The 23178-nt window shown below is 44.9% G+C and overlaps 1 protein-coding gene across 3 annotated transcripts; it reads right to left on the bottom strand.

Annotated features, from left to right (window-relative positions):
* Positions 1 to 44: 44 nt before the first annotated feature.
* PSEN2 (presenilin 2) lies at positions 45 to 22598 on the bottom strand. 3 transcript variants are annotated; one of them, XM_028724499.2, is made up of 11 exons: positions 22443 to 22598; positions 14131 to 14306; positions 12872 to 13104; positions 12409 to 12550; positions 9078 to 9145; positions 8529 to 8749; positions 6343 to 6441; positions 4944 to 5021; positions 3629 to 3736; positions 1350 to 1468; positions 45 to 422 (listed from the first exon to the last, which is right to left on the bottom strand). In XM_028724499.2, the coding sequence occupies exons 2-11, from the start codon at positions 14272 to 14274 to the stop codon at positions 267 to 269; spliced, it is 1368 nt and encodes a 455-aa protein (XP_028580332.2). In that variant the 5' UTR covers positions 14275 to 14306; positions 22443 to 22598; the 3' UTR covers positions 45 to 266. The 3 variants fall into 3 exon arrangements, with proteins under 3 accessions (XP_028580332.2, XP_028580329.2, XP_028580331.2); XM_028724496.2 differs by having other exon boundaries at positions 3629 to 3739; positions 22443 to 22597; XM_028724498.2 differs by lacking the exon at positions 22443 to 22598 and adding an exon at positions 22314 to 22442 and having other exon boundaries at positions 3629 to 3739.
* Between the last annotated feature and the right edge of the window lie 580 nt (positions 22599 to 23178).

Here is a 23178-nt window from a genome sequence, read left to right as displayed (position 1 = left end):
TGCAAGCTGACTTGGGAGCAAGTCCGACTGAGATCAGTAGTAAACACAGGTAGGATCAGGCTGCGTGCGTCCTGCTCCCAGTCAAATTGTTCACATCAGAAACCGAAGGACCTGGCTACTGAGTCTCAGGAGAGACTCACACACGTGTTGTTACTGGGATTCCTGAAAAATATATGGCACTAAGAGTAAAAACCATATCTATTGGAAAATGTCCTGTTGCACAGCAAAGACTCCAGAGAAGATCACCACTGCTTTGTTTGCTTTTTTCAAATATATAGCTGGTGGGCTGCAAGGGTGTCCATGAAAGGCTGCACAAGGTAATCTGTTGAGAAGTAGAAGATCAAGCCAAAGGTGATGGAGATGGGAAGGGCAGGTAACGCTTTCTTGAATACTGCCAGCAGCAAAAGAGTTAAACACAGGCCCTAAGGAGGAGGAGAAAAACGTTACTCGGAAGAGGGCCGGGTTATTTGCCCCCTTAAGAGATAAAAACCAATAGATAAAATATTGGAAGTGTCTTGCAGTATCTCAAAAGACTAAGGTCAAAATCCCAAGACACATATTTTATTATTATTTTATTCTTTATTCAATTCATACACCACCCTATACACCGACATATACCTGAGGTCTATGCTATGCTTAAATCCACTAGGCCTAATAGATTTATAATGGTATAAACTTTTGTGGACTGCAGAGAACCTCCTCTTACCTTGCTTAATGTGCAAATTTCTAGGTAGAAAGTATTTTGATGCATTGAATAGAATGAAAGTTTATGAGTCATGGTGGAGGGGAGAGCAAGTGTACAAATTCAAGAGGTCTTTGTTTGTTTTGTTGCTATTTTGTTAATGTTGTTAATATTGTTTTATAGGTACGAATGCTGTCGTATTTTGTGAATCCTATAATATGATTTTTGGTGTAACTGTGATGTTTAGCTCATTTTCCTAGCTGTTTTTTTAATAGTTACATAGATGGGAATTGTTTTAATTGGGATTTGTGATTGTTTCACTGATGATTTGTTAAGTATTTTATACGATTTATGCTGTATTCGTGATTGTCCATAATGCTATTTTTATCTTTTGTTTGTAAGCTGCTTTGGGATTTATTTGAATAAAAAGCAGCATAGAAATAGAATCATTCAATCAACCAACCATCGCCAACCCAGCACCCTCCAGGTGTTTTCAGACTCCAAACTCCCATCAACCCCAGCCAACATGGCCGAGTTCTTGTGGGGTGAGTTCTCACCTTTTAGGGGGTGGGCCCCGTGTGGGCAGGCATCTTCCGCAGCTGAAATCGATTCAGCTAGCCTGGCTTTATGGCATAACACCAAGACATAACCTATCGATTTCACTTACTATGAGGATGGCTACGAAACAAGCCAGAGTTGTATTCCAGTCACCGCTAGCAGTGGCGGCTGCTTTGCCCACAAGTACACTGTAGAATATGAAGTCCCCAAGGCCCAATTTGACGCCTCCTGTTTAGAAGGGAGGGAAAGAAAGGATTCCATCAGCTCTACGGAATTTCTATTCTGACAAGAAACGCAGTGCCGTTATCACCAACCGTTCTCCGCTCTTATCGGGGCCAAAATCATCATGGCATTGGCAGCTCTCTAGTGGGTGGGGAAAGAGAACACTGATCTAGAGAAACTGGATCACGTTTCTTATACTTTACATCCATTTCAGATCTGTGCCAGCATTATCAAGGGTAATTTTTAAAAAAATAAGAGTGCATTTTTCTGCTTGTCGGTAGGATATCGCTCTTTAGCTTTTGCCAGGAACTGGATGCCACGAGGGAGAGTTCATAGCAAGCAATGCAAGATTGTTTAACAGAACTTCAATCCTACACACATTTACACTGGAGTAAGTCTTGCTAAACTCAGTAGGGCTTCCTTCTGAGAAGACATACTAAGAAATGCAGTTACTGGCCATGCCAGAGAGGTACTTCTCAAGAGAAAAGTTATTTTCCTATAAAATAATCTGGCTAAGATAATCTCCTGCCAACCTAGCAGTTCGAAAGCATGTCAAAGTGCAAGTAGATAAATAGGTACCACTCCGGTGGGAAGGTAAACGGTGTTTCCGTGTGCTGCTCTGGTTTGCCAGAAGTGGCTTAGTCATGCTGCCTACATGACCCAGAAGCTGTACTCCGGCTCCCTCGGCCAATAAAGCGAGATGATCACCGCAACCCCAGAGTCCGTCACGACTGGACCTAATGGCCAGGGGTCCCTTTACCTTTACTAATCTGGCTAAAACATCTGAGATGCAGAGAACTCCTTCTGCTTTAAAGGTGGGTTCTGGAGACAGAAAGCACTTACTCTGAGATGCACTCAACTTTTTTGGGGGGGGGGGGGAGTGAAGTGTGGATTTTAATTCTCCAAAGTTTTGAATCTGTCTCTGATCCAGTTCATGGTCAGGCATACATAATGTCCACACAAATCATTAGGGGAAGCCTTGGGGTCATAACCCCATGTGAATCCTAACTGAACATCACCATCTGTACTGACAAAGCAAATGATCTGTAATCGTAGCATTTCCAGGACACAGAACTATTGTGGAAAAAGCACTGGAATGCATCGGAATGCAGATGCATTCCAAGACTCCTCCCAGGAATAGTTTTTAATTTAGTTTCCTAGACACTTTTCACAAACTCTCAAAATCACTTCTAAAAGTGCACAATACAAAAATCCTTTAAAGCATGTGCGCGGACACACACGTTATCATAAAAGCAACCCCCTCCATCCCCCCAGATATCAGCTTCATCACCGAAATGATCCCCTCCCCAAAATACTATCAGCTGCTGCAGAAATTGACACTCAAAATGCCAGGGAGATGTTAAGAACTCTGCCATAGCCCCAAACCTTTCCATTCCAATTCATGGCATGTAAAAGTAAAGGTAAAGGGACCCCTGACCGTTAGGTCCAGTTGCGGATGACTCTGCGGTTGCGGCGCTCATCTCGCTTTATTGGCCGAGGGAGCTGGCGTACAGCTTCCGGGTCATGAGGCCAGCATGACTAAGCCGCTTCTGGCGAACCAGAGCAGCGCACGGAAACGCCGTTTACCTTCCCACCGGAGCGGTACCTATTTATCTACTTGCACTTTGACGTGCTTCTGAACTGCTAGGTTGGCAGGAGCAGGGACCGAGCAACAGGAGCTCACCCTGTCGCGGGGATTCAAACCGCCAACCTTCTGATCGGCAAGTCCTAGGCTCTGAGGTTTAACCCACAGCGCCACCCACGTCATGGCATGTAGTTTGGCATAAATTAGTACAAAAGGACCAAAGAGAGCAGAGCTGCTTTGGGTACAAGATGTCATGTTCAGTAGCTGGCATCTCCATTTGAAAGCTTTCAGATAATATAGGCTAGTAAAGACCTCTAACCTGAAGCCTTTGGAAGCTGCTTCTAGCCAAAGGATGGCATTTGGCTATAGGCACCAACAGACTCAATCTGAAAGGAGCTTCCTACATTTTAAAGATACTAGAGCAGGCTTCACCAACCTTGTGCCCTCCAGAAGTTTCTAACTTCAACTCCCATCAGCACCAGCCAGACACATGTAGAAGACACCAAGCTGGTGAACAGAATGTCCAAATTCATATTTTGTGTAAATACCAGCAAAGTGGCCATAAAAGGGTCTCAACTTACTTTCCTCTTCCTCTAAGGGAGGATCGATTGGATGGTCTGTTCTTGAATTTCTCATGTCAGGAACGGCTGGCTCAGTGTAACAACCATCATCATGGTTCTGTGCTCCTTCTGCTGAGAAGACCAAAAGCCACCCGCAACAAGTCAGTATATACAATTATTGGATATATATGCACACAAGCATAAATAAGCTGAAGTTTTCTACAGACTTGCCTACAAGTCAGTTGTAAGAAAGAGTCAGTATGTGTCAAAACATTTCACTGTTTTTCAAGCAAGGATTTCCATACAATATTTATATACCACTTTTTTCATCTTAATTTGATGAAGCAGTTCACAGCACAAAGTGAAACCAATAATAATGAAAGTATCATAAACACACACACACATACCAGAACTATATCGATGAGAGCAAATCGATGAAGGCGGAAAGAAGCAGCAGCCTTAATACTATATTGGCCCGAATACAAGCCGCACCGAAATATAAGCCACTGCTTTAAAATTTGGGGGGGGGGGGAGAGAAAATAAGGAAAATACCCAAATATAAACTGCTCCAATCCTCACTGCTCATGGCTGCATATTGGGGGGGGGGGGGGGAGAGAGCTGTGCTGCGCTGTGTTGCCAATGGCCTTTCCCCTTCCTCGCTCTCTCCTTTCCCGGCCTTGGGGAAGAGGACGGGGAACTATGTGCACGGCAGGCACTGCTTCACCACATTCCTGGTGCTGTTTGCCCTACACTCTTGGCCATACACCATAAGGTCATGAACATAAGCCATACTTTCACTTTTCACAGTCAGAATTTGGGGGGAAAGTGTGGCTTATATTCAGGCCAACACGGTACACCAACTCCACAAAGACTTGATGAAACAGCATTTGAAAAGAAAAAGGGACTACAGTGTTTTTTTTTAAAAACAAGCACAACAGCAGCAAACCCTGTTCCTAGTGGAAGGCATCCTAGCATCCGGAACATTTGGAATAGAATCAGGGATTCACCCGCAGATCTCAGTACTTGAGCCCACTGCCAAATAGATCTGGGTCCGAGAAAAATCTTGGGAGATTCTCACTCATACATAATTGTAAGAGGGGCCAGAATTGGCCCTCCTTTCATGGCCAATGCTAACTATTTCACTGAAGTTTAGAACGTCTAATATCAAAAGTAGCCACCCCCCCCCTGTGTGTCATTGAAGTCTCAGTCAGCAAAGTACATCCACCGTTTTTCCCAACTAACGAGATGTTTCAGAATGAATTCACATGCTATTCATAAGCAAATGAAGACTTAAAAACAAAACAAAACAAAACAAAACAGAGAGTGCATAGGTCACCTTGATCCCATGTCTCTTCAGAAGACCTCCTTCGTGCATTGTCTTGTTTTGCCATTCCCACAGTCCACATCATAGTAGCTATAGAGTAGAAAGGAAAATAATACATGACGAAGCTCCATATTCCATATTATATAATGCATTGCAGGTAGTTACACTTACCCATCAGTACAGTGGTACCTTGGTTCTTGAACTTAATCAGTTCTGGGAGTCCGTTTGATGCCCGAAACCATTCGAAAACCAAGGTGTGGCTTCTGATTGGCTGCATTCAAGCAGAAGCCGCGTCAGACGTTCGGCTTCCAAAAACATTTGCAAACTTACTTTCACTTACTTTCAGGTTTGCAGTGTTCGGGAGCCAATTTGTTTGACAACTAAGCCATTCAGGAACCAAGGTACCACTGTACATAGATTGGTTGCAGTGTGAACTATTTTGCCCAATCCATTAGTTTGTTATTTAAAAAATTCTCCAAACTGAAGAAACACTCTGCTTCTGAAGTTTTGTTAAGCCAAAACAGATTTTTCATTTTGAAGTAGAACTTCTGCTGGCTGTGTTTGGACAACTATCCAGAGTTTCATAAGCTGAGCAATTCCATTTATGAAGCTTTTTAGCAAAACAAACCATGGTTTATGAAGCCATGGATGACAACCAGGACCACTTTGCAACAGCTGAAGCACAAAGACCACAGCATACATTAGGCCAATTTCTCCCCATTATGTGCAAACCAGGGAACCGAGAAAGTGTCACCTTTTTGGTGGCAGCTGCAAGCTTGCCACCCTCGGCAGGGCTTGCTTTTATGCGCAGGTGTCAAGGTCTGTTGGAACTACCTCAGGCTGCCCACACCTGTGTCCTGTTCATCAAACAGCTGCACTTCACATTCTCAGTTCCAGGCTGGAGGATCGAAGGTTTTCTGTATTTGTTGTTGTTGTTTGAATTTATATACCGCCCTATACCTGAAGGTCTCAGGGCGGTTCACAGTAAAGATCAACATAAAAACCACAATATATATAATCAAAATAAAAACAACCCAATAACACTCCCCCCAAGAGCCACACTTTAAAAGGGCATAGGATGTTAATAAGGTCAACCAAAGGCCTGGTTAAAAAGAAACGTTTTTGCCAGGCGCCAAAAGATGTATACCTGAAGGCACCAGGTAAAATTTCCTGGGGAAAACATTCCGTAGACGGGGAGCCACTGCAGAGAAGGCCCATTCTCGTGTTGCCACCCTCCACACCTCTTGAGGAGGAGGCACACAAAGAAGGACCTCAGAAGATTATCTCAGGGTCCGGGTAGGTTCATATGGAAAGAGGTGGTCCTTGAGGTATTGGGGTCCTGAGTCAATGTTGCTACACTGCAGGGTATATTCTGCAATGGACGCCCCTACACCCCCTCTGTTTTACTCACACGAATAAATAAGTGCCGGAAATATGGGCTCATTTCTCTCTTGTGCTGTTTCCACTAACATCCTGAGCGGCCCCTTTGGGCACAAGACAGCCACCAAGTCTGGAGAGAGAGAGAAAGAAAGAGAGAGAGAAATCAATTTGATCCCAAATCACTTCGTATTTCATTTTCTTGCCATTTAGCAGCAGGTCATTTTTTCCTACTTATTTTTGTTTTTAAGTATGCACGGCAGACGTATTTCAGTCACTGCAGTGTAAGGGGTTGTTCTATTTATAGATATGCCCTCTTGGCAGCTTACAAGATAAAATAATCAGAAATCAAATCATGAGCAGCAAATTAAAAACACACAGCTATCAAGTCAAAAAGACCACTTTGAAAAATAGAAAACAGAGGAACACAACTCCATGGCATGGAAGCAGAGCAGAGAAATAACAATTATCAGAGCTACTGCAGTGCTACCCCAACCAAATAAACTAAGTCCTGGGAAAACAAAAGAGGTATTTACCTAGTGTCAGATAGACACTTATCGGGCGGACCTCTAAGAAGACCATTGCAGACACATGGCCACTGTCCAAACCCCATTGGGTGGGAGAATTTGAAAAAGGGACCTTGGGCAACAACCTCAAGGCATGGGAAGGAACCAGGGGGTGAGGAGCTAGTATTTGGTTCTGATGAATCTGAAACTGGGTCAGTTCAGAGATTTAACCTATGTCCAGGGTGAAGTGGCTGTCCTCCAAAACAGCCTAAAGCAACTTGGATCCTTCTCAAACCTTTGGGACCGATTCAGAGAGAACACAGATGAAAAACAGGGAGGGGAGAGAAGGGAGAGTAGTTTTGTCACTGACAAACCTACACTTAAAAAGTAGGTGCAGCTGCAGCCACATGAACCATGGTTGTTGGGTTCAGATGCAACTCTAAACCAGAGGTCGGCAACCTAACGCCCATGGGCCGGTTCCAGCCCATGAGCCTCCTGGAACTGGCCCAAGGCCGTTTCCGTGGATTGGCGTGGGGATTCCATGGTTCTTTTTCCGCGGTGCGGACGCCTCCCCCCCCATTCCCCCCTCTCCCTCACCACGGCGGAACCTCCTCCCTCCCCCTGGTGCAGCAAATTGCCAGCCAATCGCCTGCTAAGGTTTGAGGCCCTGGCCAATGGGTGAGTGGCGGCTGCGTGTGGCCGAGAGGAGGAAGGCAGCTGGGCTGAGCTGGCTGAGCGCATTTTTAGCAGCCCCTTGTTGGAGCAAGCTGTTTGCCGCCGCCGCCGCTCTGCCAAGCATGGCTTCTGTGTCTGCCCTTGCGAGCGGCAGATGCTGTTGTCAGACTGAGCAGCCCAAAAACGGCCGTTTCGGGCTGCTTGTTCTTCCGCCACCGCTGCCACCCTCTGCCTCTCGGCAGCACCCTAGGTAGGCAGGGGGACGGGAGGGTCTGGGGGAGAGAGAAGCCCCCTTTGCCGTGCACGCACATACACACGCACTCCGGCCCACCAGGAGGTTTGTGGTGTGGTGAACCGGCCAACCCCCCAAAAAGCTTGCCAACCCCTGCTCTAAACTATACTTGGTTCAAACTATGGCTCAATAGACAACAAAAAAGCGGTGGGTCTCTCCTCTTTACTTCCATTCACAGAACGTTACAGGGGAGGGATATAGAAGGGATATACAGTTGACAGTTCATGTCAAAAACATAAACAGAGCTTCTCAACTTGTTCCATTCATCATGATTCCCTAATCCCTGCACCAATCTTTCTGATATTTTTCCCAGTTTTTTTTTCTAGGAAGCCTTCTGCAATGCTTGCAGAGGAAGCTGATGTGTCAAGGAGGAGATCTTGGGCCCATTAAAAGGACAAAAACAAATTGTCAATTATTTTATTGTCATCCAGGTGGAAATTCGCTGTGCATGCAAAAGTGAATGTCCTCTGTTGAACCCTGGAAAGCCACTGCTAATCCTTGTGGACAGGACTATGCGAATTGATACAAGTCAGGTTCCCAAGGGTTCATCTCTCAGCCATCCCCCTGAAAAACACTGTAATAGAAAAGGGGCCATTAGCTGACTATGAAATATTGCTGGTACAAACACCGATTTAGGCTAGCTCCTGTGAGTTTCCCTTTTCCTAGCTAAAGAATGCGATGAACGGGGAAAAAAATCACCCTGAAATCTCTTCCATTACCCAGAAATCTCTTCCATTACAGACGTACCGTAAACCGATATGCCTCCCAGAATGACCCAGGCTGACCACTCAGGCAGATACTTAATGAAGACTAAAGCCATCAAGGCACTGATCATGATGAGATAGGCTTGCTGGAGGTGCAAGGGCCCCTTCCAATGGATGCAAATCATCCCAACAGCTCCAAAATTCCAAATGAAGAAGAACAGGGTGGGATAATCCATGGCCACATTGTAGGTCTTTAGCACTTCACTGCAGAACAAAATGAAAAAGAAGTTTAGTCAAGGAAACAAGCAATAACAAGAAGAATGATGTTGTCATTTGTACCCTGCCCATCTAACTGGGTTACTCCAGCCACTCTGGGTGGCTCGCAAAGTAACCAGAAGACAACATTACAAACAATGTAATGAGGATTTTGCCCTGATGTAAAACAGATCAGGGATTCTAATCTTTTCGTTATTATCAAACACTCAGAAGTCAGAAACTCATGCTAATCTACTGACACAGTCATTGGCTGGTCTCTGCCTTCTGTCTAGCCCTGCTGAGTTGCTAAGGATCAACAGCACTTACTCACACTTACCCAAGGTAGATGTAGGTGAAAAGGAACAGCAGCATCAGAGATGAGAGAATGAGCCAGCCATGAATGAACTGTTAAAACAGAAGGCAGTGGTACACATCGTTGCTTTGCACAGATTTATCAAAGAAGTGCTGCTCTCCTCAACCAGTTTCTTAACCATACTGCTTGTTTTTCAGGCCATGGCTTGGTTTGCATATAGCGTGAAGCCATGGCTTGTTTTGGCCAAGTGTGGTTTGTCTGAATTTCTGAATCCAACCCAAAACTATAGTTTAGTTTTTTAGCATCAGACTATGATGCGAAGCCATTGCTTTTTTAGGTGTCTAGTGAACCATGGCTTGACAAAGTATAGTTTAGAGTTATGTCTGAACCCAACAACCATGGTTCATTTGGCCACCCTATCCCAAACACCTGCCACACCACAGAAACACCAAGCCAAGAGCAGCTGGAAAACAAAACAGGCTTTGGACAAACCATGGTTAAAGCACACCATGGCTTAGACCTATGTGCCAAAGATTTTGAACATGCGGCTTCCCTCTTGAGGTGTTTCGTTCCTTCTCTTTCCAGGGCTTCCTTGATATCAGACTTCAAATGCTGCTACGGTTAACATCAAGAGCAATGAAACAGATGCACCAACCATCCATCAGGCTTTAAGGCATGTTTGCTTTATGGAAACATTTCTGATGCAGCAATCAGGAAGCGCAAGAAATGGAAAGATGAAACTAGAAAGCCCTGGGAATAGTAACCTTTTGGCTCAGAGTGACTTTGAGCAAAAACGTGAAAGGTCAGTGTATATTTGTGAGTTTTGTTCAGTGTCTTGATCAGGGATAGGAAACCTGTGGCTCTCCAAGTGTTGTTCAACTGTAAGTCCCATCATGCCTGACCACTGGCTGGGACTGATGGGAGCTGGAGTCCAACAGCATCTGGGAGGAACACAGGGACAAAAGGTTTCCCATCTTTCTGCTCCAAAGTACTTGTCAGAGATCTCCTTATTACAGGTCCCAAGAATCTTTGGCACACCACATTCTCTTCAGTTCAGAGGCACCGTGGTGTCCTCCTTGCTTGGGTGCCAGTGTCATCATGTTATACTTTGATGCACTTTTCTCCCATGTGGCCTGAAATTGACATGCACTATTTGGTTTATCGGTTCAGGGGACACAGAACAAACAAAACCTGATTCATAGAAACTAAGTGGCAACCTCTCTTGGTAATCTGATCCCTTATCTTTTGAAATTTGCCAGTTTGGATGGCCGCAGGTTCCCCATGCCTGTACTAGCCTAAGTCAACCTCCTATGATATGACTTTACTGCATAGCCCCTTAGGAAGCCTGCAGGGATCACCCAGATACTGTTGAAATACAACTCTTTGCAAAGGGATGCATTTGCTATGCATTACCTAAAGAGGCGTTTGTGCTTTCTCCAAGTGCTTCTTCCTGCTCTTTCATTAAATCCTTACAACATTCAATTACCTTCTCTTTAATAAAGTGCCTGAGCTTTATTAAGTTCTTGGGAGGTTATCCAAAATAACTAATAAAGCAGATGAACAACTGGTCGCAGTCTCTCCTTTTAGAGAGAGGGGGGAAAGCTGTTGCGTAAGCACTCTTTGGTGTCTTCTGAAGACCTGCCATCTCCCAACTTCTCACTCTTCATAATGAACTGCTGGATATTCTCCTTGATGCACTTGGGATTGTTTAAAGAGGAGGTCTGCACAATTTCTGACCTCCCCGCTGGACAGAGCCCACCAGATATGTACTGTGGCTTGCCAAGCTCTGTTTTCATAATCCCAGGCAGACAGCAAGGACAGGCAGTTTAATCAAGTCCCTTGTGGACCACCATATATGGCAGGTGGGCTGCTCTTTGCTCGATGGGTTACAAAATGTGCAGGCCTGTTTTAAAAACACCAATTTCACGCTTCAACACAATCAAGTTTCTTGACCTATTTTGGAATGAAGTGGTCTTTCATTTTGTCTTTTAAAAAATTGATTCATATGACATGAAGAAACTCTTTCAAAGCTCCATGTCAGTCTAATCCCATGGAAATGGCTTGTTTACCCAAACCCATTTGAAATACTGTAGACAGGCACAAAATGATGTATCCTGCAACCTTCTTAGTATCTGTAGGGTTGCCAACAAAAACCACACTAAACCAGTTACTGGATGACCATACATTCCATGTTGCTGAATCTAAAATTTGGACTTCCTCCTTGCCTATGACCAAGTTATCAGTCCTTTCATTTAAGGAATGAGAATCCCCAAATTTTTGGAAGGGGAGTTTTGGGACTGCATGATCACCATTGTACCATGCAAGGTGCAGTATCAGTCCAAACCTTCTCACTCAGAACTATGGCCAAACAGGGAAATAAACAGACAGGGTAAAAAGATACAGTGGTACCTCTGGATGCGAACGGGATCCGTTCTGGAGCCCCGATTGCATCCTGAAGAGACCGCAACCTGTGTCTGCATGCGTCGTGATTCGCCGCTTCTGCGCATGCACGTGGCGTCATTTAGAGTGCCTGCGCATGTGCAAGCGGCGAAACCCGGAAGTAACGTGTTCCGTTACTTCCGGGTCGCTGCGAAGCGCAACCCAAAAACGCTCAACCTGAAGAAACTTTAACCTGAGGTATGACTGTACGTTTATGGAAGTAAGTCTGATTCAGAAATGATAATTAGCATATTAATTCTGAGTCTAAGCACAGAACTTGCCCAGCAATATCATAGCAGAATTTTGGAAATAGTACAGTGCATCTTTGGCTCTTGAAATAACATTATAAAAGCTAAGGGGGAAGTCTGAAAGGGCTCTCACCATAGGGAGAGCCTGAAGTGAGTGCCTAAATCAAATGATTCTGCAGGTTTTCAATGTTCTTCTGTTTGTAGTGAAGAAAAGCTGGTTGTGGAAGGCATCTATTGGCTAGTGCTTATTATACCAGGCAGCCCATGTGGTGTTGGTGACATGCTATTGGACTACAACTCCCATCATCCTCAATCACTGTCCATGCTGGCTGGAGCTAATGCAAGTTGAAATCCTACATCTATTAGGCACCAGGTTGGCTACCTTGGCATAGGGCATCACCAACACACTTCCCACCCTGGAAAAGTTTTGAAATAGTTTGTCAGTTGTTCATGGATGATACCTCTAGAAATATATCTAAACTGCTTTTAAAAACATCTCTGAGCCTTAAAAACACACACGTGAGCAATACACTTGAATGGAGGAGCAAAAACACATGACCGGTTTCTGACTTACAGGTATACAAGGCAAATTGAGAAGATCCATTGTGAGGACTGCTAAAATGGTATGTCTGTTTTCATTGCTTGCAAATCTTAGGCCATCGCCTTACCTTGTAACAACGGTACTTGTATAATAGAACCAAGAAGATCGTCATTACTACTATGACACTGATCATGATTATGGTATTCAGCACAGAGTTCAAGAGACGCTGGCCCACATTGGGCGTGTCTTCCGTAAATGGGGTATAAATCCTGCAAGAAAAGCATAGCATGTCTTTTTTTTTTTTTTTTAAGAAAAAGTGGTTTTGCTCTGGCACAAATCGATCAGCAATATACTTAAGCCAATGCAAATCCCCAACTCTAATTGACGAAAAGGTGGCAGAAACAAGGTGCATCAACTAGACTCAGAGCTGACCCTTCCAGTAAGTAGGGATTGAGATTCGTATTGGAATAGCAAAGGGTCAATTGCAGAGAAAGGAGGACAGCAAAAGATCAAATGAAAAGAAAGGAGGCTTGTTTGGATGTAGCCTTAGAGGCAATCACATTACCCAGCGTCAGACACGGACTACTTACAGCTGTCCATTCTTCTCGGTGTAAAACCGCACCGACTTTATGGTTGCAACGACCACAATCATGCACAACGTGACAGGCACAAACAGCATGATCACATGTTTCGCTCCATATTTCAAGGTCAGCTCTTCCTCCTCGCTATCCACGGCAGCGAGCACTCTGGCTATTCTTTCCGTGTCGGCCGCGTTTCCATCAGCCGTTTTGTTGGAGCTCCCACTGCTGCCGGGACGCCCTTTCTACAAAGGAAGAACATGCAACAGGGGTTAGCAGCTGGCAGGTCCTGCCCTCCCGAGAGGGTCCTATACCGGGATCACCAGTTACCCTGGCTCCATCCCACTCTGCTCATCTGCTCAATTGCCAACCTACCAAAGTTCATTTATCCCACAAAATGTAAAAGAGAAAAGAAAAAAAGCATCTTCTACAACTCTACTACAATTCCCATCATCCCTCACCACTGGTCCTGTTAGCTAGGAATGATGGGAATTGTAGTCCCAAACATCTGGAGGGCCGGAGTTTGCCTATGCCTGTTCTACAGGGTATAACTTGGAAAACAGAAGGCGCAGGCAGTGCTCCTTGCCCTCAGCAATCCCTCCATTCAATAACCCACCCAAATGATTGGAGGTTGAGGAGACTTTGGTGTGCACAGGGCTTGCCTATGTTCTGCCACAGGGATGAGGAACCTTCTTTCAGACAAAGGTCCATATTCGCTAGTGGGCTATCTTTTGAGGAGGGTGTGTGTGTCACATAACAGCGGCAGGCAGAAGCATAGGCAAAACACAGATGGCACTCTTACTTTTGGACTATATGCTACATTCCAGTCATGCTATAGTCAGAGGTTCTCTCTCTCTCTCTCTCTCTCTCACACACACACACACACACACACTCACACGCAAAATTTGATGCTCCAAGTAAGCAAGATGCTTTTGCTCAGTTTAATTACACATTCGGAATGTGACATTCCAGCCAGAAAAAAGCACCTGAGGAAGGTGCAATGCTAGTGAAGGCCGTGGCATGGGGAGAGTCCAGAAGGCTACATTTGGTCTCCAGACCATCTCTGTTCTAGAGAATTTGAGCATCACCAGCTCCTCTTAACAGGAATATCGCCTCCACCTTGTGTCACTCATTCTAAGGCTTGAAAACAAGCAAAAAACCCCCACACAGATAAGCGACTCAGGAAGGCATATGAAGGAAGAACCTGCACAGAGGACAAGATCAGTGTTTTACAAAGTGTTCCTTCTTCCCAGAAGCGGAAATACACCTACCCTGTGCGTGAGTGTTTCTCCCGCTTCTGGTGTTTGTGTGTCATCTTGGTAAGAAGGCAGAAGGGGGCTCTCAGCCGACATCAAGGACGTTCTCTCGTTGCAGGGTTCCTCCTCGCTGTCTGAGTTGTTCATGAAGGTGATCATGCTTCCTCCTTCACAGAGAACCTTGCAGTGCTCTATTAGAGGCCCACAAAAGGTTGAGCCATGGGAGAACGGCAAGAAAAAGTCAAAATCATGACACCTACAAACTTATTTTGAGTAGAGCCCACAATACAATTTAAAACGAAGAAAAACTAGGCAATTTATACGCATCGGCACAAAACTTCAGGGGAATCCCCACTTACACAGGGGTTCCATTCTGGAAGTGTACAAGTGGGGGTTCCCCTGTTCCGCCCGCCCCCTCTCACAGTTTTCAGTGTGCGTGTCAGCGTAGTCGGAAGATGCCTGTGTAAGTTTCGGCAGAGTAAAACATAAAAAACACCCTATGGGTGATATTCAATGTTAGTCCTACTCAGAGTAGACCCACTGAAGTTCATGAATGTGATAAACTTCAACCCACCAAAATTAATGAACCTGTTCTTAGGACTTAGTTGAATACAAAAACATTCTAAATTTAAACTCATCAATTAAGAGTCTAAAATAGGAGGTCAGCCTAAACAAAAAGGATTTTTAAACTCTTTTAGATAATAGCTAGAACTAGCAATGCCAAATTATATTTTCTATTGCCAGATACACTGAGACAGGGAAGCATCCATGTATCTTGTGGATCTTATGCTAAACTAATCCACACTCTGGAACTGTATTTTGTGCTACTTAAAAGTTCATATATACATATACTGTAAATATAAGACACACAGAGAGAGGTGTCCATTTTTTGGCAGAAGTAACGGAAAACAATTTGGAAAAGCCTTGAGGCAAAAGAATATAGGAATTCTGAGTTCCACAGTTCCAAAGATAGACAGACTGGTTTGGAAAAGGATTAATGGCACTTCTGCACTGTGATGATTCTCTGTGGCTCTTACAAGCCAACTCCTAAAGAAAGGAAAGCTGGACAACATCCCGGAAGTTCGGGATGTGCTCCGAGTGTCTTGATGGAGAACTACTACCCACCTAAAGGGACGCGGGTGGCACTGTGGTCTAAACCACAGAGCCTTGGGCTTGCTGATCGGAAGGTCAGCGGTTCGAATCCCCACAACGGGGTGAGCTCCCATTGCTCGGTCCTTGCTCCTGCCAACCTAGCAGTTTGAAAGCACGTCAAAGGGCAAGTAGATAAATAGGTACCGCTCCGGCGGGAAGGTAAACGGCGTTTCCGTGCTCTGCTCTGGTTCGCCAGAAGCAGCTTAGTCATGCTGGCCACATGACCTGGAAGCTGTACGCCAGCTCCCTCGGCCAATAAAGCGAGATGAGCACCACAACCCCAGAGTTGTCTGCGACTGGACTTAATGGTCAGGGGTCCCTTTACTACCCACCTAATCTCCCTTCCCTGATCACCTGCCTCTTAGAGAAAAGCAAGATCCTTTGCTGAAAACCCACTGCTGCTCATCTAGATACGCCTGTGGTGGTGGTGGGGGGGGGGGATGGCGAGTTGCAATCAAAGAAACACACTTAAACCAATGGTTGGGGAAAGGAAACCTTCATTCACTGAAAAGTAGTAAACTGCACAGAAAGTTGGCCTTTTAGAATGGTTCACAGTCACGTTTTCCATACACATAAGCAGTGGTAACATGCCCTCCAGGACTGAAGGGCATCAGCGTGGACAGAGCCATACACCAGGGGTCGGGAATGTGCAGCCCATGGGCTGGATGCAGCCCATGAAGACTGTTTACTGGCCCCCAAACTGAGCCACCCACTGAGCAAGTCCCCCGCACGCTGCACTAAACCAGTGCAGCACGGCGCGGGGACTCACCGAGCGGTGCTGGAAATCACGTCTGCACACGTGCAGATACCAGAAATCGCGTGTGCGCAGGCGCAATTTTCGGCTCCTGGGCACCACAGATATGCACAGACGCAATTTCCGGCATTGCGCTGCATCTGTCCGGCCCACGGATGATTTCCATGGGAATGATCCAGCCCATGGCCGGTAAACCTTGCTGACCCCGCCATACACACTCACACTCATGCCAGATTGCTGTTCCCTTTTGTTTCCTGAAAGAAGCACAATGCTGCACCAATGCATTTAGATTCAGCTTCTGAGCGGCCTATGAGCCTACGGTAGGGTGGAAGCCAATGGGGAAACAACATACACACTCCCTACCTCATCGCAGGGTTCAGCATCCGCCCTGCCCAAACTGATTTGTGGCTGTATCTTCACAACAGCTTTCTGAAAACACTTTGGAACATAATAATCACCACACACAAAGGGAAGGAAAAATCACATGTGCTGGAAGTGGTTCTGAATCTCTAGATGCTATCCTTCGATACGGATTTTTGTAACATTGAGCAGGGCCTCCCAAGTTTGAAATCCAGGCCTCAGAGGTTGAAATCTACCGAGAATTAGGAAACTTCAATTCTATGCTAAGTTCTACCTATCATCTTGCTCCATGTTGTAATCTAGACCAAGCAAAATGAAATATTTACACTTGTTCCCTGTTATTTGATAAGCCCAACTCACGCTCAGCTTCCTCTAAGGAAGAGATGGGGAGACACTGGGATGGTTTGCAGTTGACCAGCAAGGGTTTCCAACTTTGAATACTTCGATAATAGCAAATAAAAATAAACAAATCTCTTCCATGGCTGGCCTTATGCTAGTTCTTCTCTCTCTCAGCCTCAAGAGTTCCTCTGCTGTAGGAGAGTATGAACTGGCTGCTCTTGACTACTGGCCAGTTTTAGAATTTGATATATACAAATCCAGTCTGAATTAACCCCTATGCAAATTTGTACTTTTATGTGTATGTCAATGTATGGCTTAGGGCAGTCTTTACCAATGAGTGCCTTCAAGATGTTTTGGACTACAACTCCCATCAGCCCTAGCTAGCACGTGTTGGGTTATTTTAGATATGCAGTCCAAAACAATGAGAAGGCACCCAGCTGGCAAAGTCTGGTTTCTAGGTTGTGAAGCTGGACATTTAATTCACAAATGGAGTCAGTTTTGTCTTTCCAGGTCCAGATGCATTTGCTTTTGTTCCACTGTTGGGTCTAGTTGGACTGTGGAAAGTTGGACAAGGGCACCCCTCTAGTTCAAAACATCTTATGATCAACAAGGCTCTGGAAATGGTTGTGGGAGTTCAGCCAGGATAAGAGAAGAATAAAAGGAGGTATGATGGCCATCGTCAAATATCTAAAGGGCTGTCACATGGACGATGGAGCAAACTTATTTTCTCCTGCTCCGGAGGGTAGGACCCAAACTAATGGCTTCAAGTTACAAGAAAGGAGATTCTGACTAAACCTCAAGAATAACTTTCTGACAGCAAGAGCTCTTCGACAGTGGAATGGACTCCCTCAGAAGGTTCCAGACTTTCCTTTCTTGGAGATTTCTAAGCAGAGGTTGGATGGCCATCTGCCATGGATGCTTTAGTAGAGATTCCTGCATTGCAATTCTATCACTGTGTCTTCTTCAGCTTTGGAAAACAAAAAATGAGATGCTATCTCCACAGAACATATGCTTAAAGAGCTCAAGTGTGTGTTGTGTCGCACTGCTGATGATGCGTGTTTGTTTGGACTAGCAGCAATTGGCAAGGGGACCAACAAGCTCCCATGTGGCTTGTGATTATCAGGCGCACTGGAGTCAGGTTGACTGAAACAAACATGACAAGATTTGCTGCACGAGCACAGAAGTGGAGCATGAAAAGGGCTCATCTACAGAGTGGATATTTTAGAAGTAGACACAATCTGCTCCTGTTGTGCACTTACATGGTCCTTTAAATCTACAGGCTCTGGGGGTTTCTTCCAGCACTTGTGCTTCTCTAATCACATGGCAAACAGGTCTAACTGTGAGACAAGCATGGAATGTACAGGTAGGCACTCCACTTTCTTTATAGGCCTTTTTGAGAGACGGCCCTCACATTTCTTACTAGTACTTTTAACAGAAAAAAATATATTGTTGTTCTCTCCATTGCTCCTTTAACATTACCCTCTCTCATCTTTGACTATGCATCCTTAAAAAAGCAAAAACACGTATGACTAAATGAGTACCTCTGAGCATGAATGGAGTCCTTTTCCTCCCCACTGAACTCCTGCAATCTACTCCCACACAGTTAAGGAACAGGGCTTCCCTCTAGGGCAGGTGACAAGGCTCCCAGGAAATCCTCAACAGTAGCACCTTTCAATTTTAAGAACAAAATTTAAGAACAAGATTTAACTTCCTTCTGCAGAGCCTGTAAGACAGAGCTATTCCATCTGGCTTTCAAATTTTTATTCCCCTTCCTTCCCTCCCTCTCCCCTTTTTATGAAGATTACCCGCTCTGGGATCCCACAGCTAATTCTGCCCTGGCCTCCTCACTGGCCCAAAGAGGTCTAATTTAGTCAGCTAGCCCTGGTGATCATCAATGTTTATTGGATGGATTTTCAACCTAAATTGTTTTATGCTGTTTTTTGTTGCATCAATTAAGTGTTTTAAATTTGTTGTTAGCCGCCCTGAGCCCGGTTTTTTTTTTTTTTAATTATATCAGAATCCCAACAACACAATCTGTTCTGGTAACCTTTGCACAACTTGCAATTTCTGGTGTTCTTGCACACCATTGCTAAACTTTTATATCTACATACTTTTAGCCCTACTTCATGCTATGTCCCCAGCTGGGATTGTGAGTTGCTAATTTACCCACAACACCAGCTGGCATATCATTATAAAACAAAAAAAAAGGCATCTTGTTTACAATGTGCCAGGTTAGAACAATGCAATCTTTAGAGAGTCAGGAGCCAAGGTTACTGTTCTAAAAGGTACTTTGCTTTCCCTGAAATGGTTAGGATTGACACCCAAGGAAACATTCTCAAGGTTAGGTGGAAAATGAGAGTATGAAGGTCAAGCAAGGAAATCATCACAACCTGCAGAAGCTGAACCACCTCTCTCCCCCCCCCCCCCCATGTTGCCCTGTGGGAAAGAACATGCCTTACACCAAGTCAGACCATTGGTTGATCCAGCTCATCACTGTCAACTCTAGGGCTGGGTGATACTGGTATATTGATATATTGCCAGAAACCAGTTTGAAGTCCATAATGTGATATTGGTTTGAGAAGTTTTGACCTGGCAATATACAGTCATACCTTGGATCCCAAACACCTTGGTAATCAGGATGTTTTGGCTCCAGAACGCCGCAAACCCAGAAGTGAGTGTTCTGGTTTGCTAACGTTCTTCGGAACCCGAACATCCGGCGGGGCTTCTGTGGCTTCTGATTGGCTGCAGAAGCTTCCTGCAGCCAATCAGAAGCCACACTTTGATTTCCGAACATCAACTTTTGGAAGTTGAACGGACTTTCGGAACGGATTCCATTTGACTTCCAAGGTACGACTGCATCGTGAATCATGATGTGAGTGTGTGTTGTGCAAAAATCACAATGTGAGAATTACGTGAAAGCCAGCCAATGCCTCTGCATAACTCCATCTTATTTCAGACATTGTGAGATATAGGTATATTGTGATGTTTCACTGCTGATATATCACTATGTTGAAAACCAAATATCACCCAGCCCTAGTCAAGACTAACTAGCAGTGCATTTCCAGGATTCTGGACATTTCATGTGGGTGACTGAATCAGAGTACCTGCAAAGCAGATATTGCCTTTTAAATAAGGAAGGACCCTGAAGTCTTGCTATATAGTATTAACATTGCTTATTGTATTCTGTGTGTGTTCATGCTCACTCTTGTAATAAACAGCTTTGTTTGTTTTTTGAATAGCAGAGTAGCTTATACATGCACCGTTGTCATTATGTTTTTAAAGGATGAAATAGAAATCTACTCAGTTAAAAATGGAACTATTAAGCACAATTAGTTATTCAACCTAACAAAGCGATACTAGAACTAAAGCTATTATAATTTGTAAGGATTAAATATGCAATTTCCCCTTGTTTATTGTTTAGGGTAAATGACAAAGGCAAAGCATCCAGCTACTTCAGTTGAAGCCATGGAATTAAGGGACCAGTATGGCAAAGCATAGGGATGCGGGTGGTGCTGTGGGTTAAACCACAGAGCCTAGGGCTTGCTGATCAGAAGGTCAGCAGTTCGAATCCCCGCGATGGGGTGAGCTTCCGTTGCTCGATCCCTGCTCCTGCCAACCTAGCAGTTCGAAAGCACGTCAAAGTGCAAGTAGATAAATAGGTACTGCTCTGGCGGGAAGGTAAACGGCATTTCCGTGCGCTGCTCTGGTTCGCCAGAAGCGGCTTAGTCATGCTGGCCACATGACCCGGAAGCTGTACGCCGGCTCCCTCGGCCAATAAAGCGAGATGAGCACCGCAACCCCAGAGTCTGTCATGACTGGACCTAATGGTCAGGGGTCCCTTTACCTTTACGGCAAAGCATCAACATATCCCAGGGCTCCCCCCCCCACACCTTTCGAGTCCTACAACCTTCCTTGGGGCTGCTTAAGAAAGTAAGTCTGTATACCCAGAGGCAAGAAAGCTGAGGTCAAGGAGCTTGTGCCCTTAGCTCCCCCATTATACACTATGCATTTGTTTTATTATTTTTAAAATTATAAACCACCACATTGGATGCCTGAGCAGAAAGGCAGTATAGAAATCATTTCTTGTGCTAAATCCCATGGCAATCAAACTCAGCATGCAGTTACTGATGAATTTGTTTGAAGCTGCCTTAGGACCTGCATTTAAATTGCAAGAATAAACAATACAACTATCTTTTGATTATCATTCTCAAATACAAAAGAAAACATTTTAGCACACAAATCATTTTGAATACGCTTGTGAATTGTGATGCTAAAATTTTAAGTCTCTTAAAAGTTTTGATTTCAGGCACATCAAAATCTCACTGTGCACACCTTTTTCTTTGCACATTTTGTCACTAATTCCTTCAGGTCAAGCGCTGATGCATGCCAAGCCAACTCTTTTGCAACATTGTTGAGTGTATGTAAGTTTTTATAAGTTTGAGCTATGACAAACTATGTTCACCACTTGCCACTGACAATGGAATTTTGAGAAGGATCCTTGGAACAACAGAAACATTAGACACATCACCCATAACTCTTTATGGCAGCACAGGCTATGGAAGACTTCAAGCTATTGCTGTAAGTTCACCACACAGTTCTTCAGCATCAGTACCTTGGTTTCCATTGTGCATCCATGATTTCTGCAATTTTTGCAAGCCTCAAGTACACCTCCAGTAGATTTTTTGTTGATACTATATACTGTATCTACTTCATATATACATTTTTTTAAAAAATCTAATGTATGAATTACTTCAAAGATGATAAAATTCTTCAAAATGTAAAAGGAAAATCTTATCAGAAAATTATAACAAAAACTAATTTGTAGAAAACTGTGCCCCTCTAAAGTCAGTACAGTACTGCACTCCTCTGAAGTCTGCACCCTAGGCAGCTGCCTAGTTGGCCTAATGATAGCACCCACCCTGGTCATAGGCTAGCAGCAGCTAAGTTCACATTTTCAGTGTTGTTGTTGCTATTAACTAATTAAACTCATACGCCAGCCTGGAGACAACACTTTCTATAGCGTACCATAACTGTGATCAGATAAGTGCCTCTAAGACAACAGCCAGCAGTACACTTTTCACTTTCCTTGGACAGGAAAACAAAAACATAAAACGCTGAATTCGGGAGTGCTCATTTAAAAGGGCAATGCAAAAACACCCAAAATAATGATGATGGCAGAAACCAGGCATAGGCAAACTTGGCTCTCCAGATGTTTTTGGGACTACAACTCCCATCATCCCTAGCTAACAGGACCAGTGGTCAGGGATGATGGGAGTTGTAGTCCCAAAAACATCTGGAGGGCCCGAGTTTGATTATGCCTGGCAGAAATAATAACACCCACACTGAAGATCTTCCTGCACTAAGAGCTTGCTGGGCATCTTTCACGAACTATACAGTATATTCAAAGCAGGGAGGCATTTTAAATGTTTTACCACTCCCTGGTAAAGAGGAAGTCTGCAGGGCACAGTTCCCTTCGGCGTTCCCCACTTCAGGCCCATAGCAGGGATCCACCCTCAGGGAGAGAGTCCTGGGAGATCCCTCCCTTTTCCCTAAGGCGACCTCTTCTTCCCACCCACTCGCATCGCGGTCTTACTTTGCTGCCCGCAGCCCTTTGCACCGGATTCAGTCCAAGGCTGTAATCCTTGAAAGCGAGAAAGACGCCCGGAAGTCGGGAGCTGCCGGGCAGAAAGCGCTCGCTGCCCCGCGCCTCCGAGACCCTCACCTGGCTGGGTCGCGCCGCCCGGCCGGCCGGATTCTGCCGCGACCCGAAGCCACGAGTTCCAGGACTTCTTCACCTGGCCGCCCGGCTCCTTAACCCCCTCGACTGCTCTTCCGCTCCTGATTGGCTCCGGCGCGTTCTCTTTCTCGAAAGGCTGCTTTCGGAATGCCGCGTCTCCTCATTGAGGCAGGCGGCTGCCGCTCAGGAAATGCCCAGCCTTCTGCCCAATGAGGAAGATGGGCAGGGCGGCAACCGACCAATGGGAAGCAAGGCTAGTCAGTATTTCCTCTGTTGGGGTGTGTGTGTTTTTAAAGGTCTGTGCTGCAAATAAACAGCAACGAGTTGGGAGCCCGGTAGGGAAATGAGGCCGAATCTGTGGCTCGCGGCTACGGATGCATGAGAAGGGAATGCAGTAGTTTTGTCACCTTCTGCAATTCCTGCCTATAAATCTGCACTGCTGGCTGATTGCATTTCTCCTCCTGTGATGAGGCTGCTTTTTAATGTTTCAATGTTGTATTTTAATCTTGTTTTTAAGTTGTATTCAATCAACTTGTTTTTATTATTGGTTGTTAGCCGCCCTGAGCCCGGCCTTGGCTGGGGAGGGTGGGGTATAAATAAAATTAATTATTTATTATTATTATTATTATTATTATTATTATTATTATTATTATTTATATTCTGCTTTTCCTCCAAGGGGCTCAAGGTGGAAAACCTGGTTCTGCCCCCCCCCCCACCTCCT

This window comes from Podarcis muralis, chromosome 3 (genome assembly GCF_964188315.1).
Source record: "Podarcis muralis chromosome 3, rPodMur119.hap1.1, whole genome shotgun sequence".
Classification (NCBI taxonomy): Eukaryota; Metazoa; Chordata; class Lepidosauria; order Squamata; family Lacertidae; genus Podarcis; species Podarcis muralis.
Note: the sequence above shows the minus strand (reverse complement) of the source record. Positions and strands in the feature narration are given on the sequence as shown.